The sequence below is a fragment of the Podarcis gaigeae genome (genome assembly GCF_964106915.1).
Source record: "Podarcis gaigeae genome assembly, chromosome: 13".
NCBI classification, from domain to species: Eukaryota; Metazoa; Chordata; class Lepidosauria; order Squamata; family Lacertidae; genus Podarcis; species Podarcis gaigeae.
In genome coordinates this window covers 27,749,740-27,776,878 of record NC_139689.1, presented here as the reverse complement: position 1 = coordinate 27,776,878, position 27,139 = coordinate 27,749,740, and the positions used below count along the sequence as shown (strand labels likewise).

At 45.6% G+C, this 27,139-nt stretch overlaps 2 protein-coding genes across 3 annotated transcripts; both read left to right on the top strand.

The window, feature by feature from the left end:
- Nucleotides 1-439: 439 nt before the first annotated feature.
- UBE2M (ubiquitin conjugating enzyme E2 M) lies at nt 440-13,412 on the top strand. Its single transcript, XM_083708446.1, has 6 exons — nt 440-1,270; nt 2,503-2,597; nt 5,158-5,196; nt 8,498-8,601; nt 9,284-9,347; nt 12,337-13,412. The coding sequence occupies exons 1-6, from the start codon at nt 1,162-1,164 to the stop codon at nt 12,475-12,477; spliced, it is 552 nt and encodes a 183-aa protein (XP_083564572.1). The 5' UTR covers nt 440-1,161; the 3' UTR covers nt 12,478-13,412.
- Nucleotides 13,413-18,253: 4,841 nt separating this feature from the next.
- Nucleotides 18,254-26,325, top strand: CHMP2A (charged multivesicular body protein 2A). Of its 2 annotated transcripts, none has more exons than XM_083708441.1 (6): nt 18,254-18,408; nt 22,154-22,342; nt 22,418-22,597; nt 23,413-23,543; nt 24,601-24,662; nt 25,591-26,325. In XM_083708441.1, the coding sequence occupies exons 2-6, from the start codon at nt 22,175-22,177 to the stop codon at nt 25,713-25,715; spliced, it is 666 nt and encodes a 221-aa protein (XP_083564567.1). In that variant the 5' UTR covers nt 18,254-18,408; nt 22,154-22,174; the 3' UTR covers nt 25,716-26,325. The 2 variants fall into 2 exon arrangements, with proteins under 2 accessions (XP_083564567.1, XP_083564568.1); XM_083708442.1 differs by lacking the exon at nt 18,254-18,408 and adding an exon at nt 21,216-21,357.
- The last annotated feature ends 814 nt before the right edge of the window (nt 26,326-27,139 follow it).

The following is a 27,139-nucleotide window of genomic DNA, read 5'->3' as shown; positions in this document are numbered from 1 at the left end:
TCCACGCTTGAGTACGCGAAAATAAAGCCTGTGGGTTTCTACGAGGTTTCTTCCCATACAAGCGTGCACAGAATTGTACCCGTGGGGACAGAAGTCCGTTTATGCACAAAGGAGGCGGCGCGGCTTGCAAAGAACAGCCGCTTTCGCACATGCGGCTCAAAGAGACAAGAACAAGGGAGTTCCACGCTATTCCCTTACTGCCGGTTCTCGTGCGGGTGCCTCCTTTTGCGGGGCAGGGTGCATAGCGCAGAACGGAGCGGGGGAGGGCTCGTTGCTTTGCCCTCGCATTCGTCTCCGGTAAGGTTTTAAAGTACAGAACGGCAGCTTGGACAGTGTCTCGAAGCGGCGGCGTTTCTTCGCACGGCGTTCAACTGGGAGCCGGACGTGCCCATCGAGCTGCCTTTCGGGCTCCAGAATCCTATTGCTCGGAGCCCGAACGCCGGCCGGAAAGCGCCGACGCCGTTTCGTCACACGCACCCCGGCTCGTTGGGATTGGGGAGGGGCCTTCTCCCCCCCCTCCCACTACCCTGAGCCGTGTGGTAAAGAGAAGAAGAGGAGGAGCCGGAATTCACCGAGGGCAGCTCCGGAGAGTTCCGAGAGCTTCGAGCGAGCGTCGGGAGGACCCGAGTGCTTCCGGAGAGACGGCGGGCGGAGCTGGAGGGCGTGAGGCGGAAGTTGCCGACAGTCTTCCGGGAAGGGCCGAAGGGGGCTGTCCGTTGCCGTCCGACACACTCACGCACGAACAGAGCCCGCAGTAGGGAAAAGCGGCGGCGCTCTGAGGCGGGGCGGCCCCGGTTTCTTGGCCCCTTCGCTCCTTCCTTCTCTTTCTCTCCTCTCTCTTTTCTCCTCCTCGTTCTTCTCCTCTCCCTGCCCCGCTCCCTCCCTCTCTCCCCCCCTCCATCCCCGCCCCGGCCGCCCCGTCCCTCGGCCGACCCCGGCGGGCCAGACCAGGCCAGGCCTCGGGAGGCGCTTCCTCCGCCGCCGGCGCCCCCTCTTCCCCCCTCTCTCTCCTCCCCCCTCGTCCCTCCCTCCCCTCCCTCTCACCCCCCACAAGACGGGCCAGGCCGGGCCTCGGTAGCCGGGTGGGAGAGGCCCCGGCCGGAAGGGCGAGAGACCAGCCAGCCATCCCTACGCCGCCGCCAGCCAGCCAAGCCAGTCAGGATGATCAAGCTTTTCTCGTTAAAGCAGCAGAAGAAGGAGGAGGAATCGGCCGGCGGCACCAAGGGCTCCAGCAAGAAAGCCTCCGCCGCGCAGCTCCGCATCCAGAAAGGTTGGGGAGGGGGGAAAGGAAAGGGGGGAAAGTACCTTGTCCTGCCTATCACTCAAACACCCATAATAATAGGCACTCTGGACTGTAGATCAGTCCGAGTACGTGGCCTCTGTGCACACAGCAAGTGAGAATAATGTTTTAAGAGGACGGCGCCCCTCTCTCCTGGGGATATGAGGGGCTTGCAATGTGGGGGGAAAAGAAGAAGAAGCTAAAATAGTTTATGCACTGCTGATAAAGAGGTGCTCACTTGCTTTATTGGTAGGACAGTATGACTAGCGTTGCAGAACTGGGTGGGCTTTCCAAATGCCTCTTTATCGTTGTTTTTAGAGCATCTGTACCCCCACTGTGCAAACTACGATAAATGCTGCCTAGGGAGTGGCAGAGGTGAAACTTGGAACTGGAGAGTGCCCACTATTTTAAGTGACTGTGGATGTTGGGGTACATACTCTGGGTTGGAATTCTGAAATTCAAGCCTGAGGAAGTGTTGGATGAGCAGTGCCTCTTTGGCTGATGACGCCAAAGCACGGTTTCATGCCCAAGGTGGTCTCGTGTTCGTTTGAGTCCTGGCGCCCTTGCTCAGACTATATATTTACTTATTTATTACTGCTTTTTCTTCTATCCTGTCTTTCTCCAGGGAACTCACGGTGGCATCCATTGTGTCTTCACATTTTTACCCCTATGGCAAATCTATGACTTCAAATAGACTTTATAGAGGCCATCTTTAGGGAGCTTAATGGCTGAGCAAGAATTTGAAGCCCCATCTAACAGAGAACTAAGTATATAGTTCTTAAAATAAGCTCTTTCCCCTGTTTTGTCTTAGAGTGAGAAATGAAACAAATCTTCAGGTCCTCTTCCATGTTTGATTACTCATAGGTAGTTGCCAGCTCTTGTACATGCACACCCGTCGCTCTTTTTAATTTTTGCGTACGGTTCCATAGATCTCTATTTCCAACATGCTAGCATGGACTTGTATTCAGATGGAAGCATTTCCTTTTGTTCCTGACTTGTGACCAGGGAGCTGATGGTATGTCTGTGCCCCCTTTTTCTAATTTTTTAAAAAAAGAAATGGCACCTCATTTCAGCAAATCACAAAGCTTGCAAGGCCACTGGGAAAAAAGGGATAGAATAGATTTTGATTTAAAAAGTGGGAGGTTTATTTTGGTTTTGGCCTGATCACCAGTCTTGTGAAGTAGTCTGTCCCTGCAACTGACCACTTCTGCTTTTCCTCCCAGATATTAATGAATTGAATTTGCCGAAAACATGCGAAATAGACTTTTCAGACCAGGATGACCTCCTCAACTTCAAGCTAGTTATCTGCCCTGATGAGGTAAGTGGTAGAGAGAGGAGTCATGTAGCCAGACCACTCTGCTGGGGCTTGCCATTCTATTTGTCACCATAGAAAGGCCTGGTGGGTGTGCCAGGAAACTCCATTGCATAATAGCACAATTCTAAGGTACAGCTAAAGCAGGGAGGAGTCTTGCATCAGTTGACAGGAGATGATATCCACCACCATGAGGTTGACAGAATTCTAAGATCTGGCTGTTTTTCTTTTTATTCTGCCTGTGTAAGAAACCTGTGCAAGGAATCTATTGTTGAACTTTAGATTTCTGTGATTGTTTTACTTTTAAAAAATGTTTCTAGTCGGGGCTGTGGTGGCATTTTGAATTGCTTAAGGACTGTGTCTTAAGTGACACCAGTGATCAGGGATGCTCCATCCTTCCCTCTCCCATAGAACTCTCTCATGTTTCCTATTTTTTAATCTATCTTGACCTCTTTCTTACCTATACCTTTTATCCTCATTCCGTACAATGGAGGCTGCAATCTACCTGCCCAGCCTCTGTGCCTGCCAGCTTGTTACTTCTAGGTAAAATAATTGAGATGCTCCCAAAACTTAAAATATCAGGTACAAAATGCATGCCAAGTAAGTGGGTATTTTATTTTATTTTAATTTCACTTTGACATCTTACAAATTTCGGAGGCACAAGTTAGCTTCCTTGATCCAGAATACAAAAGTCCAACAATATCACATGATGCTACCCACACTTTAAAAGATCTTTTTCAGAAGCACTGTCCAGGATCCCTAGGCTGTCTAGGATCCAGAAGAGTCTTGGCTGGGAATGCTCTCCAGCAGGGGTGATTAACTTATGGTTCTCCAGAGGGTGATGGATTAAAACTTCCATCATTGTGGCCAGGGATGATGGAAGTTGTAGTCTGACAAAAACTGAAAGGCCACAGGTTAACCACCTCTACCCTGTGGGAAGGTTCCTTCTCTGCCCCTTTGCTCCTCATTCTTCGATTTAAAGCCAAGATCTCTAGAACCCTGTTATATCTGCTAATGTCTGCAAGGAATTACTTAAGTTTCTACTGCTTATTTAAATTGCTGTTTGTTACCTTGTTTTTCGTGTCTTGTAGTTGATTGTGTGTTTTGATTGTTTAATTTTTCACATTGAGCCACCTTGGAGACCTGCTAGGTCAAAAAGAAAGGATAAAATGTTTTAATGCATCCATATTAGTGCAATATATATTTTATCAGCAAGAGAGGTAAGATTAACCATACCTTAGCATTTTGTAGTGCTTATTCTTTATCTGCCTTGGCATGCTGTCCCTAAAGAGGAGTTCAGCATGTTTTATACACTTCATGATCAAGGTGCATCTTTATTTTCCTGTCCTAGGTCTTTGCTGTACTCAAGTGTACTCAAGTCTCCTGGTTTAGCTAATTCCATGCAACCAGAACTAATTGGCCATATTCCCTTCTATTCCGTAGCATGTTCATATGAGCATTTTTTTCAGGCAGTACTGCTTGCAATTTCAACTACATACACATACTCTGGCTGCAGTTCTCTCTTATCTTGGGCAGTGGTTTATTTGAGCACAGGTGTACTAAACCTTCAGACAGTGGTGTTTTTCTCTACCTGTGTGTTTGGCATTGTAACCCTGCATGTAGCGGGTTAAAGTGTGAGCTGTGAGATGAAAGAAGGAGATTAATTATGTGTAACTGACTTTGGGCCACAGACCATCAAATCTGGCATTTGATTTGCACAGATTTCAAGTATTGGCTGATATGATAATCTAGGTACATGGAACATTTTTGGATTGATTCTTATTTTGAGATGGCTGTTGATAGCACTTCATTTCAGGAAACTTCTTTCTGAATGTACCTTTTCCTCATGGTGATATGGCAAACGAACAAGGCCCGGGGTTCCTCAGAGTGGGTGTCACATAGGCGCACATTCGGTTTTCATGTTTTTGTGAAAATGACAGGAGGAAACTGCCTTGTGTATATTTACTGTTTCAAAAACTGGGGCCGTGAGTCACCATTCATTGTTGCCTTCCACCAACTGAGGCAAGCACTGAAAGTTGGAGCCCTGCTGGGGTGGCACAATAAGTAGTAATCTGTGATGATTGGTGCTGGCCATTACTGAAAGCCTCAACTTAAAAACCTGAGAATCTTTGTTTGCATTTTCAGACAAAGGGGTTTTTGCAGTCAAGGATACTGATAAGTGTTGGTAGATGGTGGAAAATAGAGAAAAAGCACCTCTGCCAAACACAGTCCTTCTACTATGGTTCAAAGTCTCTCTTCTGATCTTCTGTGCACATAAACACATTTTAGCGCATCAGAATTTCCACCCACGCCTGTTTTCCCAACTAGTTTACCATTTTGTTTTCTGGTTTGGGAAAATTAGCTGTACATCCATAATACTGGGTTTGCAAAAGTGCAGAGATTTATGAAGCTGTACACATTCAATTTTGACTGTTTGGATGAGGGATTCTAGAGTTGATTAAAATGTTTTATCATTAACCTGCCTTCCCCCACCCAAAAAGGTGAATCTTGTTCTCTTTTATATGGTGCCAAAATTGCTTAAAATGTTTAAATTTTTGCCTTGCAGGGCTTCTATAAAGGTGGGAAATTCGTTTTCAGTTTTAAAGTAAGTAACCTCCCTGTTTTCTCTTGCCCAAGCTCCAGGCTTTTAACGGGGTGGTGTGGTGGAGGTATACGTTTGGTTGTAGGAGTTTGTCTTGGCACACTATCAAGCTGCCTGCTTTTCACTGCATTTTAGCCACCCTTTTTTACTCGGGCTAGTTATAAGAGGCTATATATTGTGTCAACAGCGATGTAGATGAGTAAAAGTACTAATAATTGGGGCAGAGGGGGCAGGAAAGGAGGGGAAGTAATAGATTGGTTCATTGTGAGGTACAATGTGACTGTGTGCTTCCTTGGGTGTATCCCCAACCCCCAAATCTGACTTTACTTCTGGGAGTACCTGAGCTTTCTTGGGCACACGCAGAACCCTGTGGTTTATTTTATGAACGTAGATCCAGGCATGACTGGGAATGGGGTGGGGCAGCAGGACAGGGTTTGTCATTTTTCTGCCTCAAAGCTGCCTGGTTCAGGGAAAACCATTTGATGGGAAAGAGAGACCTTTTTTAAAATAAATAAACACCCCCCAAAAAACAACAACCAAGAGAGAATGATTGGGGAGGGATTGAAGGCATGTCCTAAATGGGCTGTTGCCTGATGTAAGACTTCCTACTTAGAGAATCTCAAACTGGGGATTGTCTGTGCTTGAAGACATGGTTGCTGAATGATTTATAAATTGAAGAAATTCTACTTCTTTGTGTAGAATAAATTCCGCAGCTACATGCATTGTTTGGGATTTTGGGGCTGCTTGTTTGTTTTTTACTGTTGTTGCTTTTACCAAACATATATATATATATATATATATATAGAGAGAGAGAGAGAGAGAGAGAGAGAGAGTGTGAGTGAGTTTGAAGTGACTTTAGCCAAGGAATGGGCTGGAGTGAGGAGCCCTTGTGTGAATTCTCTTGTTCTGCCTGCTGCCTATTCGAATGTTTTGGACTACAGCTTGCATCATCCCTGACCATTGTCCATGCTGTCTGGGGCTGATGGAAGTTGCGATCTGAAAACATAGAAGGGAAAGGCTGCCCTGGTTCTGATCATCTAGTAAACATTGTTTTTTTGTTTTCAAACTTGCCAGCCCCTTGAAACATGAGGTTTATAAACCAGATTTTTAAAAAAAGTGATCTAGGAAGTTCTTCTCACTTTAAAACATACCTGCTTCCAAATTGGGGTATCTCATAGCACCTAGTGTTTAGCCCCATTGGTCTTGAGTTAATCTATCTGGGGTACACATTCCATTGCTCAGAACCCAGCATCCCTGCAATCTTGGCTTTCATTTAAACTTTCCGTTTCACTTTTTAAAAACACCTAGTTCTGAGAAGATCAGTGAGCACACAGGCTACTAATGAATCAAAACAAAAGGGTAACTGAAATGTTTCCTCTACAGCTCTGACCCTCTCTATTTATTTATTTTTTGTTAGAAGTTTTATTTTTTTTAATTCATGACTTTCCAGTAAAAAGTGCTCAAGGTGGATCTTCTCTCTCCATGTCAGGGCCATTTCTGTGAAAGCCCAGTAGCAGCTGGGCTAAATGATGCAAATGAAGAAAAATGTTGGGTGTGTAGCTTGGCAAGGAACCTGGCTTGTTTTGAACTTGGAGGTGAAAGAGGAAAGAAACTTGGTGCTGTTTAGGCCTCTGCGCTGTCTTGGCAATTCTTAAAGTGTACTTGCCCAATGAGCCAGAGCTGTCAGTAGAAATTAGGAGTTCTGATGAGGATGTGGAGGAGTTAGGAAAGGGGCTGCCAGCCATGGTGAAGGGTTTATCTGCTAATTATTCATCTTTCTTGACTAGAGGGGGAAAGTGACAAAAGTATGAAATGTAAACAATTGAAATTAACTTTAATCACAGCTATTTAAAGGCAGCATTAATGGGGAAAACCTTGGAAAGTTTCTAGAAATGTAGTGAGGGTGTTCGTAATTGTGAGTGGGCCCCAAGATTTCCCTTCCTTTGTCAGTTGGGCTTGATGCATAAATGTTGGCCGTAATTATATTTTTATCCCACCCTTCAGGCTGTTATGCATGGTTCTTCTTCCTCCCTCACCTGCTGTTTGATTATTGTAACAGCCATGTGGGATAGGCCTGGCTGGGTGCTGGTTACTTGTCATAAGGCACCCATGGAGCTGCTTGGTTGCTTGAGGGATTGTTCCTGGGTCTCCCCAATCCATGTCCCAACAACATATTCTCTATATAGCCCATTGGTTCCTGAAGCTTAATCCACAATAAAATCTGTCACCAAGGTGGTGCCTTCTTCTATCAAGCTATCAAATTTGATTTTAAAGCTGTTTCTTTCCTGAAGACATTGGAAGCATTTATCTCAACCTAATTTAAAACAGACATAGATCCCTGTATCTTGAGAGCATGTTGGGCTTCTTCCCTTCACCTTTTCTGTTGGAGCCTCCCAGTGTCTCCACTCATAAAGATCTGGATCTCACCGTTTCAGCACTCAAGTCACAGCAGTTTCCTTGTTTTTATTTATTTAAAAAGTGTTTATTTATATGATCCTTGAGTCATATTCCCCAGGCAATTGACAAAATAAATATACACAATTACTATCTGAAAGGCATTCTGTAGAATCACCTGTTTGCTTCTGGAACCAGCGTTTCACTGCGCACATGAATAAGAGATGCCAGAGATTTCTAAGAGAAGATTGTGCATTAAGTGCTTCAAGGAATGACTTGATTACAGTCATACCTTGGTTTGCAAACAGCTTAGTTCTCGAATGTTTTGGTTCCTGAACTCCGCAAATCCGCAAGTTAGTGTTCCAGTTGGTGAACTATTTTTGGAAGCCGAACGTCCGACGGGGCTCCCACAGAGCTTCCTGCAGCCCATCAGAAGCTGCACTTTGGTTTCCAAATGTTTTGGAAGTCGAACGGACTTCTGGAACGGATTCTGTTTGACTTCCAAGGTACAACTATATTTGCATGTCTTTGGGACAAACTTACTAGAGGAAAGGTGGGGCACCTATCACTCAGCAAATATTGCTGGACTACACTTCCCATTGTTCCTCACCATTGGGCATTCTGGCTAGGTCTGATGGGAGTTGTAGTCTTAACAAGATAAGGAGTCTATCAGGTTCTACACCCTGTGACCTAGGACAAACAGGTTGCAAAACCTAGAGTGTATGAAGATAAGATACCATGTTAGGAAATTAGTTTGTTGGTATGAGAGAAGTTGATCTGCTAGGTATGGCTTATGTGTGTCCAGGATTTTGTGACTGGTAATCTTAAGGTTTTGCTGTGCATTATGGAATCTCTTATAATGAACCCAAGGAGGCCAACAGCTCTTATTTTTCTTTTATTTCATTTGCAGGTGGGACAAGGGTACCCACATGACCCACCCAAGGTGAAGTGTGAGACCATGGTGTATCATCCCAACATAGACCTAGAAGGCAATGTCTGCCTAAATATCCTCAGGTACAGAGGCTGCTCTGCTGTCCTAAGCCCTATATTCCATTCACTTCTATATATTGTTTTTCTGCAGCTGTCTGTGAACTTCTCTAAAATTATAAAGTAACCACATATGCCAAGCATCATCACTATGTCTCCCTATTGATTACCCTAACATTTTTCAATTGGATATGAAAACATTATTTTCATTTTGGGTCATCAGTAACATTTCCTGCTTTTGCCTTCGTAATAATAATAATCAGTTGATTTGCTGGACTTTGATAGAACTGCATTGATGTGAACAAACAAAGGAGAACCAAGGAGAGTAAAAGTTCGGAACTAGCTTGACAGTACTAAGGCCTGTTCTTGGGCTATTTTTTATGGAGTTTAAGAATTTTATTCAAATGTGTTTCAGTAATAGAGTTCTACTATATGCCCCTTCAAGCATTAAGATTTTAAACATAATGTCCTGGTCCTTAGGGAAATTGCTTCTTCAACCCGTTTGGTGCAGTGTCACACAGTGATCTTATTATTTATGACATTTGTTGTTTGCCTTATACAAAAAACATCTCAATATGACTTGACTTAAGATAAAATACAAAATAAATAAATAAATCTTGAATCCTATCCTACATTTCATTCTGCTGTTACTATTCCTTTTGGGAGGTTTTCCTTTCCCTACACTCACTTTTCTCTCTCTCACACACAGAGAGGACTGGAAGCCTGTACTAACAATAAACTCTATAATTTATGGCCTGCAGTATCTCTTCTTGGTGAGTATACGTGAAGTTGAAAGTCGAAAACGCAGAAAGAAACATGTCTTTCCTCACTTGAGCCTGAGCAGAAAGTGTGGGTGTAGGAATGGGAGACACACGGCACAGAAGGTAGAAGAAATGCAGCACTGGCTTGATGATTCTGTGGGTGTTAGTGTGAGACAGGGTGTGCATAAGGTAAAGGCAGTTTTGGCTTTATATAGTTGTGCTTGGGTAGGATGTGTGTATTGTGCTGTCTGTCAGCCTTCAAGAATAGCTTGAGATGGGGATTTGCCTTTGCACAGCAGTGTACTTGACAGATTTGGCAAAGAAGCGTTCTGACAGCCTCTGATCCAGGGTAGCTTGACGTAAACCAGTGTTTTTCATCCTTGTGTCATCACATGTCAGTGGACTGCAGCTCCCATATTCCCCAACCATTTTCACCAATGACGAAAAATAAGAGTTGTAGTTCAGTAACATCTGGGAACCTATGGTTGAAGAGTACTGACTGAAATCTTGTTTTAGCTTCCTAATACATTTATTTCCTAAACAGTTATGCATATTAATATGTGGTTGCAACAGTGAAAACATACCTGTTTGTAATAAGATGAAGCCCCAGGAGCATAATCTGGAAACCTCTCGTCATCCACCCTCTGATGCATTTTCCACTACAAAATCTATTAGTGCAGTCATGTGCATGTTTACTAAAATGCAAGTCTTGCTATCTTAATAGGGTTTTCTCCTACACAGAATTTCAGTCTCTCCTTAAATTAGGGACAGTTCGTAAAATTAAGTAGTTTTGTTTAGCTTTCTGTATATGTGTAAGGACACACTAATTACTTCCCTGGTGACCAAGTACCACCAACTTTCCGTATGCAGTAGGTGGTAGTTACTGAGCAGAAAGTCTATAAATACTCACTGTTCATACAATAAATACATTCCAGGAGCAATGAGCCCTGTAATGCTGGTCTGCAAGGTACCCACATCTTTTGCTCTTGGATTATAATTTTACATAGAAAATTAAGCTTTAATTCATTGCTTTTAATTGGGGATCCAGCTTTAAAAGACCTGTTTGTATTACATCAATATTTATTCTATTGTATTCTGAAAAACCAGGTTATTTTAAAGGGGTGCTTAATATAACTTTTTAAAAACTCTTGATTTAAAAAGTTTTTGCCGTTTTAAGGTATTTAAATCATTTTTTATACAGCCTGATTTGCGTGGATTTGCAATACAGCTGGTGCTGCTGTTCCTCTGGGTTGTGTCTCTCAACCCTTCTGACAACTGTAGATCTTGTTGTCATGGCCCCTCCCAGCATAGTTGTCAGAAAGCGAAATGATATACCATAATGTCTCATAACTCCCAACTCAGACTTGCCATGCTTTTTTGTCTATTATGTGCTTTTGGAGCTGAATTGGAGTGTGGTGATCATTATTTTCTCAAATAGGCTTGGAGCCTATTTGCTTCAGGGAATGGGGAAGCTGAAACTGACCCAGTTATTCGGTTACAACTCTCATTGGCAGGGTGAGAGGCAGAGGAACATTTGAGGTCATGTGCCCCGGTAGTTCTAAAAGCCTTGGTTGACCTTGTGTCCAAAGAGTGTAGAGGAAGAGGGTGTAGCACACTGTCTCCTAGGAGACAGGTTCGTGGTGAGAGGCTGGCAGCTCTCAGGTGGTGTGGGCTGTTTCTAGGCAAATTCAAGCCTCTCCTGGAAACCATCCCTGTGAGTGCTTTCATGAGGTCAGGAGGCAAAGTGCCAACGTAATGGGGAAACACAGCGTGTGGCTATACATCAGTTCCTACATTTGTGATCATTGCTGAGGTTGCTAGAGGTTATTATGCTATTTCTGTAGGCTGGCTAATGTATTCCTGCCCCCTCCTCTGAGTTCCTCACATGAAGCCTTTCAGAGGCTTCTGTGGACTTACTTGCCCCACTCCTTTTGTATTTCCCTCCCTGCTAAGTGCAAGAGGTGATGCTGGAAGGCGATGTTACATTAGGATAGCCTCAAATGTTCTCTCTGTTTGACGGGGAGGGGAAGGAAAAGGAGGCTGTCTTCCCTGAAGCCCCTCTTGTTATTCCTAGAACAGGCAAGGGGAATCTCCAGCCTCTGTGCTGGACTAGGTGCTACAGGGTCCCTAATTCCATTTCAGAGATTGCTTTTCCTCAGCCATATCCACCTGAAGTTGAGTGGCATTAACTGTTGGGTAGCTAAAGCTTGTCTGCAAAGGAACAACCAGGAGCCTTCGATTGCGCTCCTGCTTTTCTCCATTGGCATCATGGTTTGTGCTTGGTGCCTTTTGAATTCAGCACTGAAAGTTAGCTCTGCTGAGATAAGCTCCATTTGGGAGCTCCCAGTAGGAGTTCCTAAGTGGAGCTGATCACTGCCAAGAGCGGGACTTTAGTTCAGCTCTGAATTTAAACACTGCCAAATGCAAGTTCATCTGACAAGCAACAATTGGGAGCACATGGCTTAGAGCACACTCCCTGTTGTTTCTTTGCAATGGGACTTGGGTGCGGTTCAGATTCAGTGTTCAAGTGCAAGCCCTGCTTCTTCCTGGCAAACACTGGTCCGCCTGATGTCATTTGACTGGTGACTGACAGCTGGATGGACTTGCCCACCCCTTAAAAGTGGCCCACGTAGGGATGGCTGCTTTTCCCACCCGTTAAAAGTGGCCCATGTAAGGATGGCTGCTTTTGGATTCACCCTGCCTGCTCAAAGAGATTCTCCACCCCTGCTCTAGAACATCAGCTATTCACCTTGGACCATGAGTAAGGCATCTGCACTCCAGTATGGAAATTGGGATTTGTGATGGGCGGGGGGGGGGGGAGTCGAGTGAGCCCCAGGCAGCTCTGTGAACAGGTAACAGGAATGTGGGTTGGCATTTAATCTTGCATCTGACGAAGTGGACTCTGCTCCATGAAAGCTTGTGCCATAACAAGTCCATGTCTTTGAAGGTGCTGCAAATCTCTTTGGCATTTAATAATAGAGCTTTTCCTCCCTCCCCACAGGAGCCAAACCCTGAAGACCCCCTGAACAAAGAGGCTGCTGAAGTCCTCCAGAACAACAGACGCCTGTTTGAGCAGAACGTCCAGCGCTCCATGCGGGGTGGCTACATTGGCTCCACCTACTTTGAACGCTGCCTCAAATAGAACTGACCGGCTCCGGGCACAAACCTGCCCTCCCCATGCCCCTTCATCTCCCTTCCAGCTCTCCTAAGGGACTCTGCCAACACCGCTGCCTTCAGCCACCAAGGGGGGCACAGGAGTCAGAAATTGGCAGGAGGCCCCCTCCATCCTCCTTTCCCCGCTTCCTCACCCCACCTGCCCGCCTTCCTCCCCCCCCCCCAAATTGTCATCCTGGGGCCCCAGCAGCTGCCGCCTCACTAAACCCTCGTACCTTTCTCGCCACTCTCCCTGTGTGCTGCTGCGGGGCGAGGGGTGAGGTTACTGCTGCTTCTCTGCCATGCCCCACCGCATTGGGGTAGCCACCTGCCCCATGGGGCTGGGTGTGCGGGACCCCATGATGGTGCCCGTTTGCCTTTCTGGGGGCTGTGGTTTTGCTGCTAAGAACAGAAGGCTCCCTCTGTGCTCTGGTACCCCCTGCCTGCAGTGTGGTATAGCTGCACTGCATGATCTGCAGGCCATTTGCCTCTCCTTTCCTCCTCCCTTGCTGGGCACCACGGCTTCCGAGCGTAACTATTTATTACACAGGGGAGGCTCTCGAGGGCTGGGTGAGTCTGGGAGGCTGAGAGGGGGTGTTGAGCCATCTCCATCCTGCCCCAGGCGCCGTGGCTCTGGGGAGGCTGGGTCAGGCCTGGAATATTCCTTTTAGAATCAACTCACTTGTGTGTCTGGTTTTTAAGGAAAAATAAAAAAAACCACAACCAAAACAACCAGTGCTAATAATAATAGTAGTAGTAAAAATGTAATGGGGGGCAGCGCTGTCTCCCAACTGTGTCCACCAGGGCCTGCCCAGCAACAAACACTCTCTGCCTCTCCAGTGACTCCTGCGAGCCCCTGGCCAAAATAAAGCCACTGTACTTCTAGTGTGTCAGGTTATTAAAGGGGAATGTTAGCGCACTCAATTGGCCCCTTGCCTCTCTCTCTCTTGTGTTCTGCTTCCTTCTGCCCTGGTGAGCGTCCAGTGAAGTCCAGTGTCCATAGGAACCTCTTGCATAGGATGCAGTTTTCTTCAGCCCCCCATTTGCCACCCACTGAGACAAGCAGGTCCTGTGTGCTCAAGGAAGAAAGGGGGGGGGGCAAGAGTTGGACGTGTGTGCCGAAGAGGGGCTAAAGAAACAATACCTTTTGCGAAAAACTTCACCTCCGCACCTCATTTTATTCCTTTGAAGACTTGGTTCAGTTCTGCGTTAGGACACCTTCAAAAATTAAAAGCAAATCAAGGGTTGGATCTCTCTATGAGTGAGATTCAGGGTGATGCCTAATTGTGTCAGTCTGCTCAGGTAACAGCCATTCTGCCAGCAAGAGCCTTGCTCTTGGCATAGTGTAACAGCCAAATCCAAATGTCCCACGAAAGATGTGTGATTCCTAGTGCAAACATTTCTACTCTGACAGTTAAGCTTTGTGTGGTCTTGCGCTGCTGCTTGCAGAACAGTGTCAGTGCTCAAAGCTCCTTGAATTGGATCTGGCTCTCAGTTGTTCCATGATACACAGCTAAGAAGTGTGTGTACGCTTTGCATTTGTCTACATAGAGCGTTGTGACCACAATTCTTTGCATATTTACACAGAAGCAAGTTTTGTATTGAGTGGGGCTTATTACCTACTCAAAACTGCTTTGCTATTAACCATTTTGCACAGTGACCATAGTGTTCTCCCTACTTCCCATTTTACAGATACAAACACTTTCCTAAGTATAGTCTAGGGATGAGTGTCATGAAGTCTGATTTGATTCTGCTATGAGAATTTCAGATCAGCTACTTTGGTGCAGCTATGCAAAGTTCTGTTGCAATGTAACTACTCTTCTTGGTGCTGGTTTCAGTGAAAGATTATGAAGGAATCTGCATGTAAAAAGGAGTTCTGCTCATATTTTCTGTGGAGATTCCTGGAGTAGTTATTCTGAATTCTTGGGTGCTGTTTCCTGCACTGGGATACTTGCAAGCACTACTTTTCGCTTGAACCACTCCCGTTGAAGTGTGGCTGGTATGCTTTGGACATTTTAGCAGGAACATGCTATGGTGAATACAACCAAAGATAAAAACATTTGGCAGTCTTCGGTTGATTCATTCAGAAATTGAGGATGTGAGAATTTTATTTGCAGGTAAAGGAACTGCATGTTCCCTAGTGTGTGCTATTCATTCCTGTCAATCAAAAGTCTGGACAGAAATTATAAAGCACCTCCCAAGTGTTGAGACTGAATATGGCCTGAGTGTTTTGTACAGGAATCGGAAATTTGGGTCCCAAATCTCCCCCCTCCAAAAGAAAGAATGACAAACGGACTCTAAGCAGTTATCTTTATACTCTTTGTATGCCTTATACTGTTAAAACATCTTGGGTGCGTTGGCAAGAGTTCTAGAATGATAAGTAGCTGTGGTATACCAGAGATGGCAACTCTGATCCCTGACCATTGACCATGCTGCCTTGGACTGATGGGGCGTGTAGCTTAGGCACCCCTTGATAAGGCTAACATTTCTGACGTGGGCAGGCTTAGCCCTCTTCCACCCCACTTGTCCTCCCCCTGAAATCCTAGTTATTTATCAAGCCTAGTTTGTCAGCTCTGGTTTGTGATTGCTTGGATATGGGGAGAAAATAGCCCCATGCTGGCCACCGGCTTTTTGGTGTTCTGTATTTTTGCCTAGCTGATCTCAGTTTCTTACGATCTTGCTGGAGACAGTTCTGGCTGACATCCCCCCCCCCCCCATGCACTAACACATGGACAACTGTGACAGCTGTTGTAGAAATCTCTGCATGTGTTTCTGGACATCTGCATTCACAGCATCATGACCCTCTGAGCAAGCCTGACTTGGTGACCACTACTATGGGGACTGAATGAGGAACTGAAATTTCACCCTAATTAATCCTTGTTTGGTGACATCATTCCCTTTCCACATGATCTTTCTATTTAGGAAGTTTAGTTTTTCAGTTTGAGGGAGTTGCCATCTTTATGATGGTTCCAAGTAATCCAGGGTTGCTATGCTATGAAACGTGTGCCTTCTAGGAATACATTAACGGGGCAGATGTCATCTGCTCTGCTGCAATAAGTAAATGCTGGCAGTGCAAGGTGGGTGATGCTGGTTTTTTGCATAAAAATTACAGCCTGCAACCTTGCTGGTTGATTCTGAAAAACACTGTGAGTTTACAGTGCCGGTAAACAGTTTAGTAGGGAGTTGGTGTATGCTCAAGACGTGTGAAGGTAGAGAAGGAATAAAAGGCGATAAATATTTGAAGAGCCTTTGCTAGTAGGAAATCTTTTCTGCAGTAGCTCTCTGCCTGACTTTCTGATCCTTGTCTTTAAATGCTGCTCTTGGAAACAACAGCAAACCACTGACCAGGTCTGACAACATGCTATTTATGGAATAGAAACTGCAACCCTCTGGGGTCTGCCTAGGTTAGATAGCACAATGAAACATCACTCATCATAGTGGTTCCTGTGCATAGAATAAGCCTGTTAGAAACTTAGTGCTTTGTGGTGCTGATTTTTGTGATTACCTGAGGTCCTCTGAATTTCTCAACTTGCCTTAGACTGTTGATGATTTTGTTTCAATTGATATAAGTCTCATTTTTGGTGGTAGTGTAATCTTTCATCCTATTTTCTTGGCTGTTGATTGGGAGGTAGTGAGTCTACCAATGGAACCTGGGGTTAGCAGCTAGAATTCTTGGCTGCATCTTCTTTCCCCAGTGAGCAGTCTGTCTGAATACTTCCAAGCAGTAATCTAGCCCACAGGAACGAACTGAGACATAACCAATGCACAGCACCATGCAGACTGAAAATGTTAAGAGTTCAAAGGAGCTGAGGGGTGGGGAGAAGAGGGCTTATGAAAATTGGTTTCCCTAGGCTATAACCCTGAAAAAGGATTGTTTGAGGGCTGAAATGTATGCTCAGCTCCATCTGGCACTGAAATTTCAATAGCTACTAGGCAACGTGATAATGGAACACATCTTTTATTATCAAGCTGGCCCAAATTGCTGACATTAAAAGCAACAGTCTGTGGTTAAAATAATGCTCCATAAATTTTTAGGTGCTTTTTGCAGCTGCATCTCAAAAGGGAGTCTTTCTATTACCCTCCCTTTCCTTCCACCGTCATTGGTCCGCTATCCTTTCGTGCTGACTTTAGGACACATGGAGGGGGGTGTACCAGAAGGGAGGGCTGATGCATTTAGGTCCTGCTCTTCCAATAAACATCTGGCTCAACACTGTGAAATGGTGTTCTCTGCTGGATGGGACCATTTGTGTGATTTGGCAGGGCAGCTCTTAAATCATCCCTTACACCGAATATTCAGTGTGGTTAATACTATACATACCAACAAAAGCATTTGTTGTGCCTGTATGTAACCTGCCACTGCTTGTGCATATCACGAATCCCTTGAATTAATTCAGTGGCGTTTGTATGATACCAAGCTTGTGCATAGGGAGCTGCCTTCAGGTTTTTTTGTACCTCTAAAGCACTACTGCCTACTCTGACTGACAGCGGGTCTTGAGGTGTGGTTTGCTAGGACTTTGCTTTCAGACTTCCCCAAACAAGGGCAAAAACATTTGTAGCATTTGTGAAAGCCATACTTCTTTTGGATCCCAGCACACAGTTGCATAGCATGAATCACATTACAGAAATGACAAACATAATGTGTCAGTCTAGAAAAACAACACCAAAGGGATTCTGCTGGTTTACCTCCCACCTTGCTGCCCCAAAGCTGGTTTCAGGTGGTGTTGAGGGCTCCTAGACTGCTGGCTTTGGGGTGGCTCAGGACCTAGTGGCAGTGAAGGCAGCAAAGAAGATTGCATTCTCGCTACACCATCCAGAACTTGCCCAGGTAGTGCGAGGCCTCTTACAGCCTGGCCAGAAGGAGGTGGTGGATCAGCTCACTGTGACTTGTTTGCAAAGCATTCTGGAGAAAAAAATCACTTGCATCCACCAGGATCTTGACTCTGCTATTATAGCAGATTAATCTCAAGGGGTTGGCTTTGTTCTTGTTGCTCTTATTATGAATTTTTCATTTTGTATTTTTTATTTTGTGAACTGCCCTGAGATCAGTGGATGACAGGTGGTATGCACATTTGATAAATAATAATAATGCAGGGAGTTGGGGCACCCTGAGCCTTGAATGCTCCATGCAGGCTAGGGCTGATGGTAACTAAAGTCCAACAACATCTAGGCTGGAGGGTTTTAGACTCCTCGCTCTTGCAAAGCACGTTTCTGCACGGTAAAACATGTTCCTTAATCTCTAGAGTCTAGACGCTTGTCCCGAGCATTTCCACGAGGCAATTCTGAGGTCTCTACACGTGAGAGGGAACAAGAGATCGACCTTTTTCATTATCTGAACAGGGGATTTCCGAGTAAACACAGAACCCACATTTAACTCTCCTCGCCTCGAAGCTATTCACTGATACCAATGCAGAAATTAATTTTTTAAAAACATCCCCCCCCCAGCGAAAGAGAACGAATTCCTGTATGTGGCGCTATCGCCACATTGTTCCATTGTTCTGCCATATAGACAACCCTCACTTCCGGCCGCACTCCCCCTAAAAATTAGTAAATGTGGGGAATATTTAAATGTGGTTTCTCGATGGGGACCCGGAAAGGATAAAGGAAAATAGTGAGATTGCCTTCTCTACACTTTTCTAACTCTGGCGCGATAACAGGCTCTATTAGAAAACGGCCGGCTGTGTTTGACTCTCTAGCCTTTCCCTTCCCTCTGTGTCTATGGTTCCTCCGATGTCCGGCTTCCTCTGTGTCTATGGTTCCTCCGCTGTCCGGCTTCCTCTTCCGCCCTCCCTCCGCGTGATCCTGACGTGAGAACCCCGCCCTATGACGTAAACTCGGCCAAGGCGGAAGAAGAAGGGGAAGAAATAACAAGGACTGGAAAGGAGGGGACTGAGGCTGCTGCTGCTTTTGTTGTTGCTGTTGGGTAAGGGGCTGCTTCCCTTTTTCTGGGTTATTATGGGGAGGGGGTGTCCTGTCCTTTTCCGGGAGGGGGATTGGGAAAGCCCGCAGGGGTCGGGGAGAGGGGAGCTGTGCTGATGGTGTCGGGTGTGGGGCAGCTGGTGGATTTAGGATTTAAGTGAGAAGATTGGGTACCTTATGTGGGGCTCTTCTTCCCCACCCTCGTTTATTTCCTGTTGTATTAACATAGTATATTATAGTATAATTATATGTAATGGTGTGTGTGTGTGTGTGTGTGTGTGTGTGAGAGAGAGAGAGAGAGAGAGAGAGAGAGAGAGATTTACGATGGAAAAATAAAAAAATAAAAAAATATTATTTATACCCCTGCCTATCTTGCTAGGTTTCCCCAGCCATTCTGGGCCGCTTCCAACAAAAGATTAAAAATACATTAAAGCATCAGTCATTAAAAACTTCCCTAAACAGGGCTGCCGTCAGATGACTTTTAAATGTCAGATAGTTGTTTATTTCGTTGACATCTGATGGGAGGGTATTCCACAGGGTGGGCGCCACTACCGAGAAGGCCCTCGATATAACTTTTCTGGTTGACCCAGAGTCACACAAAGTAAAATTTAGCAAATGCCCCTCCTTTCAGGCTGGTAAATCTCACCACATTATCCTATGAGTTGACATTCAGTAATTATTTTACAGTGCTTGCGTTTTCCTTTTTACTCTCCTCTCCCTCCCTCGCCAGGAGTTTATCACTTGCCTCGCAATGTAGATGCTGTCGCCGTCTGTTGAGCTGCCTTGGCAGCTTTCTTTGTAGTGGTCAGATAGTCTACTGTAAGCCTTTTATTTATTTTTTTGGTATTGCATTCTTTGGGTGCCATGGCAGAAAGACAACATATAAATGCAACAAACAAACAAACAAATAAACAAGTGTGGTATTACAGTAAAGAGTGTGTGGATCAGGGTGCAGAATCCTTTTCAGACGGGGGGGGGGGGGCATTCCCTTCTGTGCAATCAGTGATGGGTGAGGTCAGAGGCAAAACTGGTCAGAGCAACAGAAGTAAAGTTTACCTTTGTACAGTAGGCTATTATCTACACATGCTCCGATCTGTCCTTCATCTTGGCAAGCATGAGGCATTATCAGAGATCAAGGACGCATTCCAGTCAGGTGAAAACACTCAAGGAAGGTGTAAAATATGGCCAGGAAAGTTGGTATTTGTGATCTTGGGAGAGGGATGTGTGGCTGTGGAGGAGCTGGTCCTTAGGGCCAGCTAGATATGCCCTGGGGGCCACATTTGGGCCTCAGACCTGAGTTCCTTCACCCCTAGTATCGACCAATCTCCCTCCAGTCGACAGCATAAAATACTGAACAGCAGAGTTCTGTCAGTTTGTTGATGGTCTCAGTGGAGCTTAATGACACGAACTCCTTGGCCAGGTTTCATGCCTGTCAGAATCATTGTCTGTTTTTCACTCCTGTTTCTATTCTGGGAGAATCCTCTCTTGGGTAGCTTTTATAAGGAGGTTTAGTTGCTTTTGATCCTTGAATGGGAGACACGTTAGTGTATAAATGTACGTGAAAGTGGTAGCAGTTATAAGTGCAACATAAATACTTCAAAATGCCTTCCAGGTCTTGTTTATGGGTTTTCTTTTATATTTTATATTAGAGTCATTAATAGGGGTTAACCTTCATCCCCTTGTCCCTCTCCTTTAATAATTGAAGAATCACATTCAGAGCCAAAAATGCTTTATAGGGTAATTAATTTTTGTTACTTAAGCAGTCTATATGAATGTGATGCTAATGCAGAAGCTCTGTATGAGTATGAAAGAGATGGAGATCTCCAGGCTGGTTGCCAAGTGACACTCTTCCATGCCTGGCTTGTCTCTTTGGCAGCATCAGTCCTGTGCCCCTGTCATTCTGTTTAGGTATGTATTCATTTTGGATTTGTATCACTCTGATCTGCAGGTAACAGTAGACTGACAGAAAGAAGTCACACACAGAAAGAAGGGAGAAAGAAGTAAAGGAGGGTGTTGTGTGTGTACAGTTTGCCTCTGAGATACCTTGTTTCCTTTCCTCTCCAAATCTCTACTGCCGAATTTGCCCTGGGCTTTCCCAGATTGTGGCATGTGTCTGTAGACATTAAGGAAGCCAACTCCTACCTTCCTTGCTCCACCCCTTGGTTTACACCTCTCTTGGTCATACTAGAGAGTGGCAAAGAGACCCAATGGAGGGCCATGCCGTGTTGTGTGTGGTAGCCAGTTAAAATAATAAAGTTGAATAACACATTAAAAGGACACCCTACATTTTAACCTTGGTAAGGCTCTGCTCAACTTAAGTTATTTCACAGCTTTCTACCAAAATATACAATGATTCAGCTACCAGTAAACCTTCAGAGGAAAAATTTTTGTAACTAGCTGCGGGTTACAAAAGAAACTTTTGGATAATCATGGAGGTCAGAGGGTAGTGGTTTCTTAGATATGTTTGGTGCATGAACCATGTTATGGGATTTACCACCAATAGACTTTTGTAAGGGTAGGCATAGGGATCTTGTGTGTGGCATTTCTGAACATTTGTTATAGACCAGGCTTCCTCAAACTTGGCCCTCAAGATGTTATTGGTCTACAATTCCCATGATCCCTAGCTAGCAGGCCCAGTGGTCAGGGATGATGGGAATTGTAGTCTCAAAACATCTGGAGGGCAGAGTTTGAGGAAGCCTTTTATAGACCCTCCTCTCCCTTTCATTTTCCTCATATTGCTTGGTGGGCCTCTGGCCCAGCTAACTACAGCATTGTGATGCTAGCATTGTGATGTCACACAGGCTGTGTCTTGGGCTCTGCCACTAACCTTGAGTTAGTAGTCTACAGCCTGTGGCAGACAGAGGTTTGCTCAAAAATATGCCTGTGCTTTACTCCAGAAGTTCAGTATGCTGTCAGTGGCTGTTCAAAACATCAGATTGTGCTTTGGAACCGGGTAAGGCTGGCTGATACTGGGCATCTGCTCATGGCTAGAAGAGTGTTCCCTTTTTATTTTTCTGCTTGCTTTCTAGAAGTTACATTCTGTTTCTTTGGTTCTTTCATTCCATGCCCCTTCACTCAATTCATGAAGTTTCTATTATGTGCGCACAGCAGCAGAGAGCTGGTGCTGGGATGCGAGATTTGGAGAGTGTTAATATGATTGGTTGATTCAAACTGATATTTATTATTTTATTTTAATTGGAAGATTTCACCCTGTAGGACAGTGGCCTGAGTGGCTTATAAAATTAAAAAATAATTCCACATTGAACTACATAGCAGGTGCTTAGGTGTTTCATCATTATTATATTGAGTATTGGTAAGCAGTAAATGACAGCAGCCCCAAAAACTGAAACGGGTCAAAAACGGGGGTCAAAAACAGGGGTTAGTAAGCCGCTGTTGACTCAAGCCTGTTAGCAAAGCATGATCAAAGCAAGAGGGAAAAAAATGTGTATTTGCTCCTTTCAGAAAGGTGTATGGTCAAATCACCCATAGCTTGCTTTCTCTCTGCGATATTTTCATGGTCAGATATATTTTTCAGCCCTCGCTCTCTGGGCTTTTCTCAGTGCCCAGTATAATATGTTTATCATTAGGCTCTGGTAGTCGTTCCCCTCGAAACCCATTATTCCTCTTTTTAGTAGCCATCTAGTGGTCAGAGTTCACTTTCGCTCTTACTACAAAGCACTTCATAAGGATAGATGTATGTATCTGTCTCAAGTCTCTCATCATCTGACTCTCTGCCTTGACAATTGTAGGCTGACTCATCTTCTGCCACAATGGATATGCTGTTTGGACGCCGGAAAACCCCGGAAGAGATGCTCCGGCAAAACCAACGGGCTCTGAACCGTGCCATGCGAGAGCTGGACCGAGAACGGCAGAAGTTGGAAACCCAAGAGAAGAAAATAATTGCTGACATCAAGAAGATGGCTAAACAGGGGCAGATGGTGAGCTTGGAAGTGCAGATGTGCCATCGGAGGGCAACCCTTATCTCCGTCTCTAACTTGTTTCTCTAACCCCAGGATGCAGTGAAGATCATGGCGAAAGACCTGGTGAGGACAAGGCGCTACGTCAAGAAGTTCATCATGATGCGGGCTAATATCCAGGCAGTGTCCCTCAAGATACAGACCCTCAAGTCTAACAACTCTATGGCTCAAGCAATGAAAGGTGTCACCAAAGCCATGGCTACTATGAACAGACAGGTGGGTTGTCTCCAAGCCAGTCCAGCTAGGGGTCTGCAGTGCCAGGAGAGAGAGAGAGAGAGAGAGAGAAAGTCCACTTGAGGGGACATAGCCTGGTTCTGGAGCACCTTCTTTGTGTGCAGAAGGTGCCATGTTCCCTCTTTGGTATTTCCAGCATAAAGGATCCCAGGTAGCAGAGGATGGGAAAGGCCTCTCTTCCTGACACCCCGGGGGAGCTGCTGATAGAGTAGACAATATTTGACTATATGGACAAATAGTCTGGCCTGAGAAAAGACAGCTCTCTGTTTCTTGCAACAGGATGTGCAGTAAGACAGGCTTTCTTAAAATGGGGTGTCCTTGGTGGACACACGATGGGAGGATGTCAAGGGTGAGAATCGGCTGTGGGTGCCTAAGCAGAAAACAACAAGTGGGCAGGCCTTTTTCAAAAGCCCCTGAATCTTCAAAGGATGGGAAAAGATGTTACTAATGACCTAAATGGGGCACAGTTCTTCTTTCCTCAGTTTTGACCTTAGCTTCTCCCAGACAACAACAGCATCTGGAGCAGCTGACTTGTTTGCACTAAGGGAGGATTCACCAGACTGGATGTAAGGAGTTCTGGGCTGTTCATTCTGTTGTCTCTAATTATTGCTTCTTTAGAAATGAAAATTCAATCTGCCTCTTTCTTGGTAAGAAAGACAGCTTTCCATATTTAGTGATGTGATTGTGGTCCTACAAGTTCTTAAACCTACTACGGCTTCCACCTGTGTGGAAGACAGATGACTGCCTCTGTCTCTTTCTGGGATGCTGTAACAACAGGCTTCATGGGTTTCTTTCAGCTCAAGTTGCCGCAAATCCAGAAGATCATGATGGAGTTTGAGAAACAGTCAGAGATCATGGACATGAAGGAGGAGATGATGAATGATGCCATTGATGATGCCATGGGAGATGAAGAAGATGAAGAAGAAAGGTGTGTATACAATGGGGGACAGTTATGGGTCCACAAGCAAAGACAGTGGGGAGTGGGCGCCTCTGTGTCCCCATTGCTGCTTAGCTGCTGCTTCTCCTTGGTCACATGAAGGCAGCAGCTTCCACACCAGAATTCCTGCTAAACCTGTATGAAATCTGGGCTTGCCCACTCTGATTTCTTGATGAGGTTCCTGCAAAGGGTGTGTGCATGTGGTCATTGAGAGAGAGGTTATTGATGCTGCTTCCACCATCATTGAATGGTGAACATTGAAGGGAACAACGGAATGAGTTTGAGATCATTCAGATCATCTGTGGCATGTTAATCAAATGGAGAAGGAAGTGGGGATGAGCCTACTTGTCTTTCTCCTTCTGTTTCATTTCTGGCCATCATCAGTTAGAGGGCAACTGCTTTACTTTGTGCATTCTAGAACTCTGTTTTCTGTTCTAGAAGCTGTGCATTCTAGAACTCTTGTTTTCTATTGTGTAGGTTTCTTATGAGTTCCAGAACCCTGATTTTCCAAGGTTCTGAAATGCATGAGGTGTCTGCATGAGTAGAGAGGGCTCTGTACTAGAGCAGTCACCCTCTAGCTTGTGGACCACTGTGAATGCAACGGAGGGTGGGGTGAGTTGTACCCCTGGTTGCACCCTTGCTTCCTTCTCCATGACGTCATCACTTGAAGGGCAAGCTCCTCAATAGGGATATTATCCATGAGAAATATATACTCTTTGCCCATCTGTGCATGCACACAAAAATTTATTGTATGCTTGTATATTTGTGTGCGTAGCTGAGCAATACTCAAATGCAAGGGACATGGGCTGACTGCGGATAAGACATTTGAGGGTGGTTGGGAGCAGCAGAATCCCAGCTGCTGTATCCCTACTACCTCTGTGCACAACAAGTGGAGCCCTGTTCACAATGAAACAAAATACATAAGTTCACCCAAAATTTCACCAACAGTTGCTCCAGGGGGCAGGGCAGATAGGGGAGCAGGGAGAACAGGATGTGTAGGCACAGATGCATCTTGAGGTCTCATGTTCTCTTACCCTTCCATTCACAGTGACGCTGTTGTCTCCCAGGTGCTGGATGAGTTAGGTCTGACGCTGACGGATGAGCTATCCAGTGAGTATCTGTGCATAGTGAACATAGGAGTGGAAGGAACAGTTTGGCAAAGGCAAGAGGCCACAACTCACATTGCCCTTGCAGACCAGTGCAGTTCCACATGCTGGTAGGCACAAGTTCTGGTAGGCAGGGATACCAAGTCTGAGCAAGCAGGAACTGGACTGTGGTGAAATTTCTCTTGTTTAGCCCAGTAAGATTTCAAGCCTCATTATTTACCTCTTAAATCATGGATGGGTAACCTCTTGCCCTCCAGATACAGGGATGGTGGGTGTTGTAGTTCAACAACAACAACAACAGATTTATTATATATATGCCACCCATCAGACTGCGTTGCCCCGGCCACTCTGGGCAGCTCCCAACAAAATATTAAAAACAATAAAACATCACACATTAAAAGCTTTGATATACAGGGCTGCAATACCTAGAGGGCTGCAAGTTCCCCATCCCTGGCTTAAAAAAACACCCTGTTAGTGATGTAGAACCCAGAAGGGACACAGACTGAAACATAGTAAGGAAATGAAACAATGTACATTAGAAATGAAAGAAGGTAAAGGTTAAAGACTTAAGAGTCTTTAACACCCTCCAGGTGTTAAATTCAAAGCCACTTATACTACCTTAGCGGTCATGGCTTCCACCAATGAATCCTGGGAACTGTAGTTTAAGGTTGCCCTGACAACTCTCCATACTTTTACGAACTACAGTTCTTATCTTAGGATCCTTTGGAGGAAGCCATGATTGTTAAAGTGCTAGAAGAGGTAATGTATGGAGTGGTTGTGACCTACATCTCTTGCATGCATATGTAGTTCTATGCACTGCCCAGGGTCCATACTGGGTGTGGGGTGGGTGCCAAGGGTGTGGCGAGAACTGGGGGAAGGGCGGGGAAGGGCGTCCCTTCTGCCACCTCAGACTTTCCTCTTCTCCCTTTCAGACTTGCCTTCGACTGGCGGTTCTCTGAGCGTGGCGGCAGGGAAGAAAGCCGAAGCCTCCTCTGCAGCTCTTGCCGATGCAGATGCCGACCTGGAGGAGCGCCTCAAGAACCTGCGGCGGGACTAGCGGGCATGGAGCTTGGCTCTCCTCCCTCCGCCGTTACCTGGCTCTTTGAAACCCTCCTGGCGTTGGGATGACTTCTGCTGCGGCAGGGAGCAGGGCCTCACGGGCTCCTGAGGGGTGTGGCTGTGGGCAGCATGAGGGGTGGGAAAGGGTTCCATGGAGCTGTGTAGTGCTCTTGCTCCCCCCTCCCTTTCCTTTTTTTAAAAAAAAGGACTTTAAGCATCACTAGGCGAGGTCATGGAGGCGAAGGGTTTTCTTTTTCCTGTATCTTGTCAGTGCCTCCATTCCACAAGCCTGGGTGGTTTGGAGACTCGGATGAGCTCTCTTCTGAATGGTGGGGGAAGGTGTGTTTGGCATCCCTTACTGTAACCCCTGCCCAGTCCCTGATAATAATTCCCCCTCCCCTCTCCTTGGTGGTGACGGTGAGACGAGAAGAGAAGCACCAGGCAGCACCTTGGCTGATAACCTCCTGTTCCCGCGAACGGGGCGAGAGACACTCCGGCACTTTTCCTGGCTTAAAAGCTTTATATACAGCCCTGCTCCCTGGCCTCAGGTGGGCGTTGCCATTGCGTCTGTTTGTCTCTTGTAATAAAGGTTGTAGATTTGTATTGAACGTTCCTGTGGCGTCTGCTCTTGCTCCCATGGTGGAGTGTCAGAGCTGGGAGGCCCAATAGTCTTGGTCAGGCATAGGCAAACTCTGCCCTCCAGATGTTTTGAGACTACAATTCCCATCATCCCTGACCACTGGTCCTGTTAGCTAAGGATGATGGGAGTTGTAGTCCCAAAACATCTGGAGGGCCAAGTTTGCCTATGCCTGATCTCGGCACTGCTGTCGGTGTGTATCTGGCTTTCTGACACAACCCGTGACTTTTGGAGAAGTGTACATAGGTGTTGCATGCAGGGGATTATTGTAGGTTTTAGTGCAGGGGTAGAGAGTTTTGGCCCTCCAGGTTTTGTTGAGCCACAGCTCCCATCAGCCCCACCAAGCAGGTCTAGTGGCTGGGGTGAAGGGAGTTGTAGTTTGGCAACATCTGGAAAGCGAAAGGTTCCTTGCCCCTGGTTTAGTGTGTTGACTATGTTTGCTTGCCTCTTAAACATGACCACAGGCGCTGGTTGTGGAGCAGCCGCCAAGTTCCACTCTAACCCGGCCTGCCCATCACCTTGAAATTCTCAAAATGGACAACATGGGTTGAAATGCAGCACTCTTGAATGTTTAGCAGGGCCCTGTGCCACCAACTTCAGCTATGGTGTGACTGGAATATTGTGGCACCCTGATTGTCTTTCGAATTGGAGAGGCTGGAAAGTATTCTGCAAACATGAAAATTTGCAAGAGGCAACTAAGAAGAAAAGCCTGGACGTCACATAAAGCTTTTGGAGCAATCCTGAGAGTGGGTCTGGATCAGATAGGGCAGGTTTCTAACTTGTCT

What these genes read in the sequence shown, in the direction of transcription:
- UBE2M (XM_083708446.1), top strand. Translation starts at nt 1,162, where the DNA reads ATGATCAAGCTTTTCTCGTTAAAGCAGCAGAAGAAGGAGGAGGAATCG. An exon ending in TAGTTATCTGCCCTGATGAG is followed by an intron (nt 2,598 to 5,157) that starts GTAAGTGGTAGA and finishes TTTGCCTTGCAG; the next exon opens with GGCTTCTATAAAGGTGGGAA. An exon ending in GTCTGCCTAAATATCCTCAG is followed by an intron (nt 8,602 to 9,283) that starts GTACAGAGGCTG and finishes TCTCACACACAG; the next exon opens with AGAGGACTGGAAGCCTGTAC.
- CHMP2A (XM_083708441.1), top strand. Translation starts at nt 22,175, where the DNA reads ATGGATATGCTGTTTGGACGCCGGAAAACCCCGGAAGAGATGCTCCGG. An exon ending in TGGCTACTATGAACAGACAG is followed by an intron (nt 22,598 to 23,412) that starts GTGGGTTGTCTC and finishes GGTTTCTTTCAG; the next exon opens with CTCAAGTTGCCGCAAATCCA. An exon ending in GCTGACGGATGAGCTATCCA is followed by an intron (nt 24,663 to 25,590) that starts GTGAGTATCTGT and finishes TCTCCCTTTCAG; the next exon opens with ACTTGCCTTCGACTGGCGGT.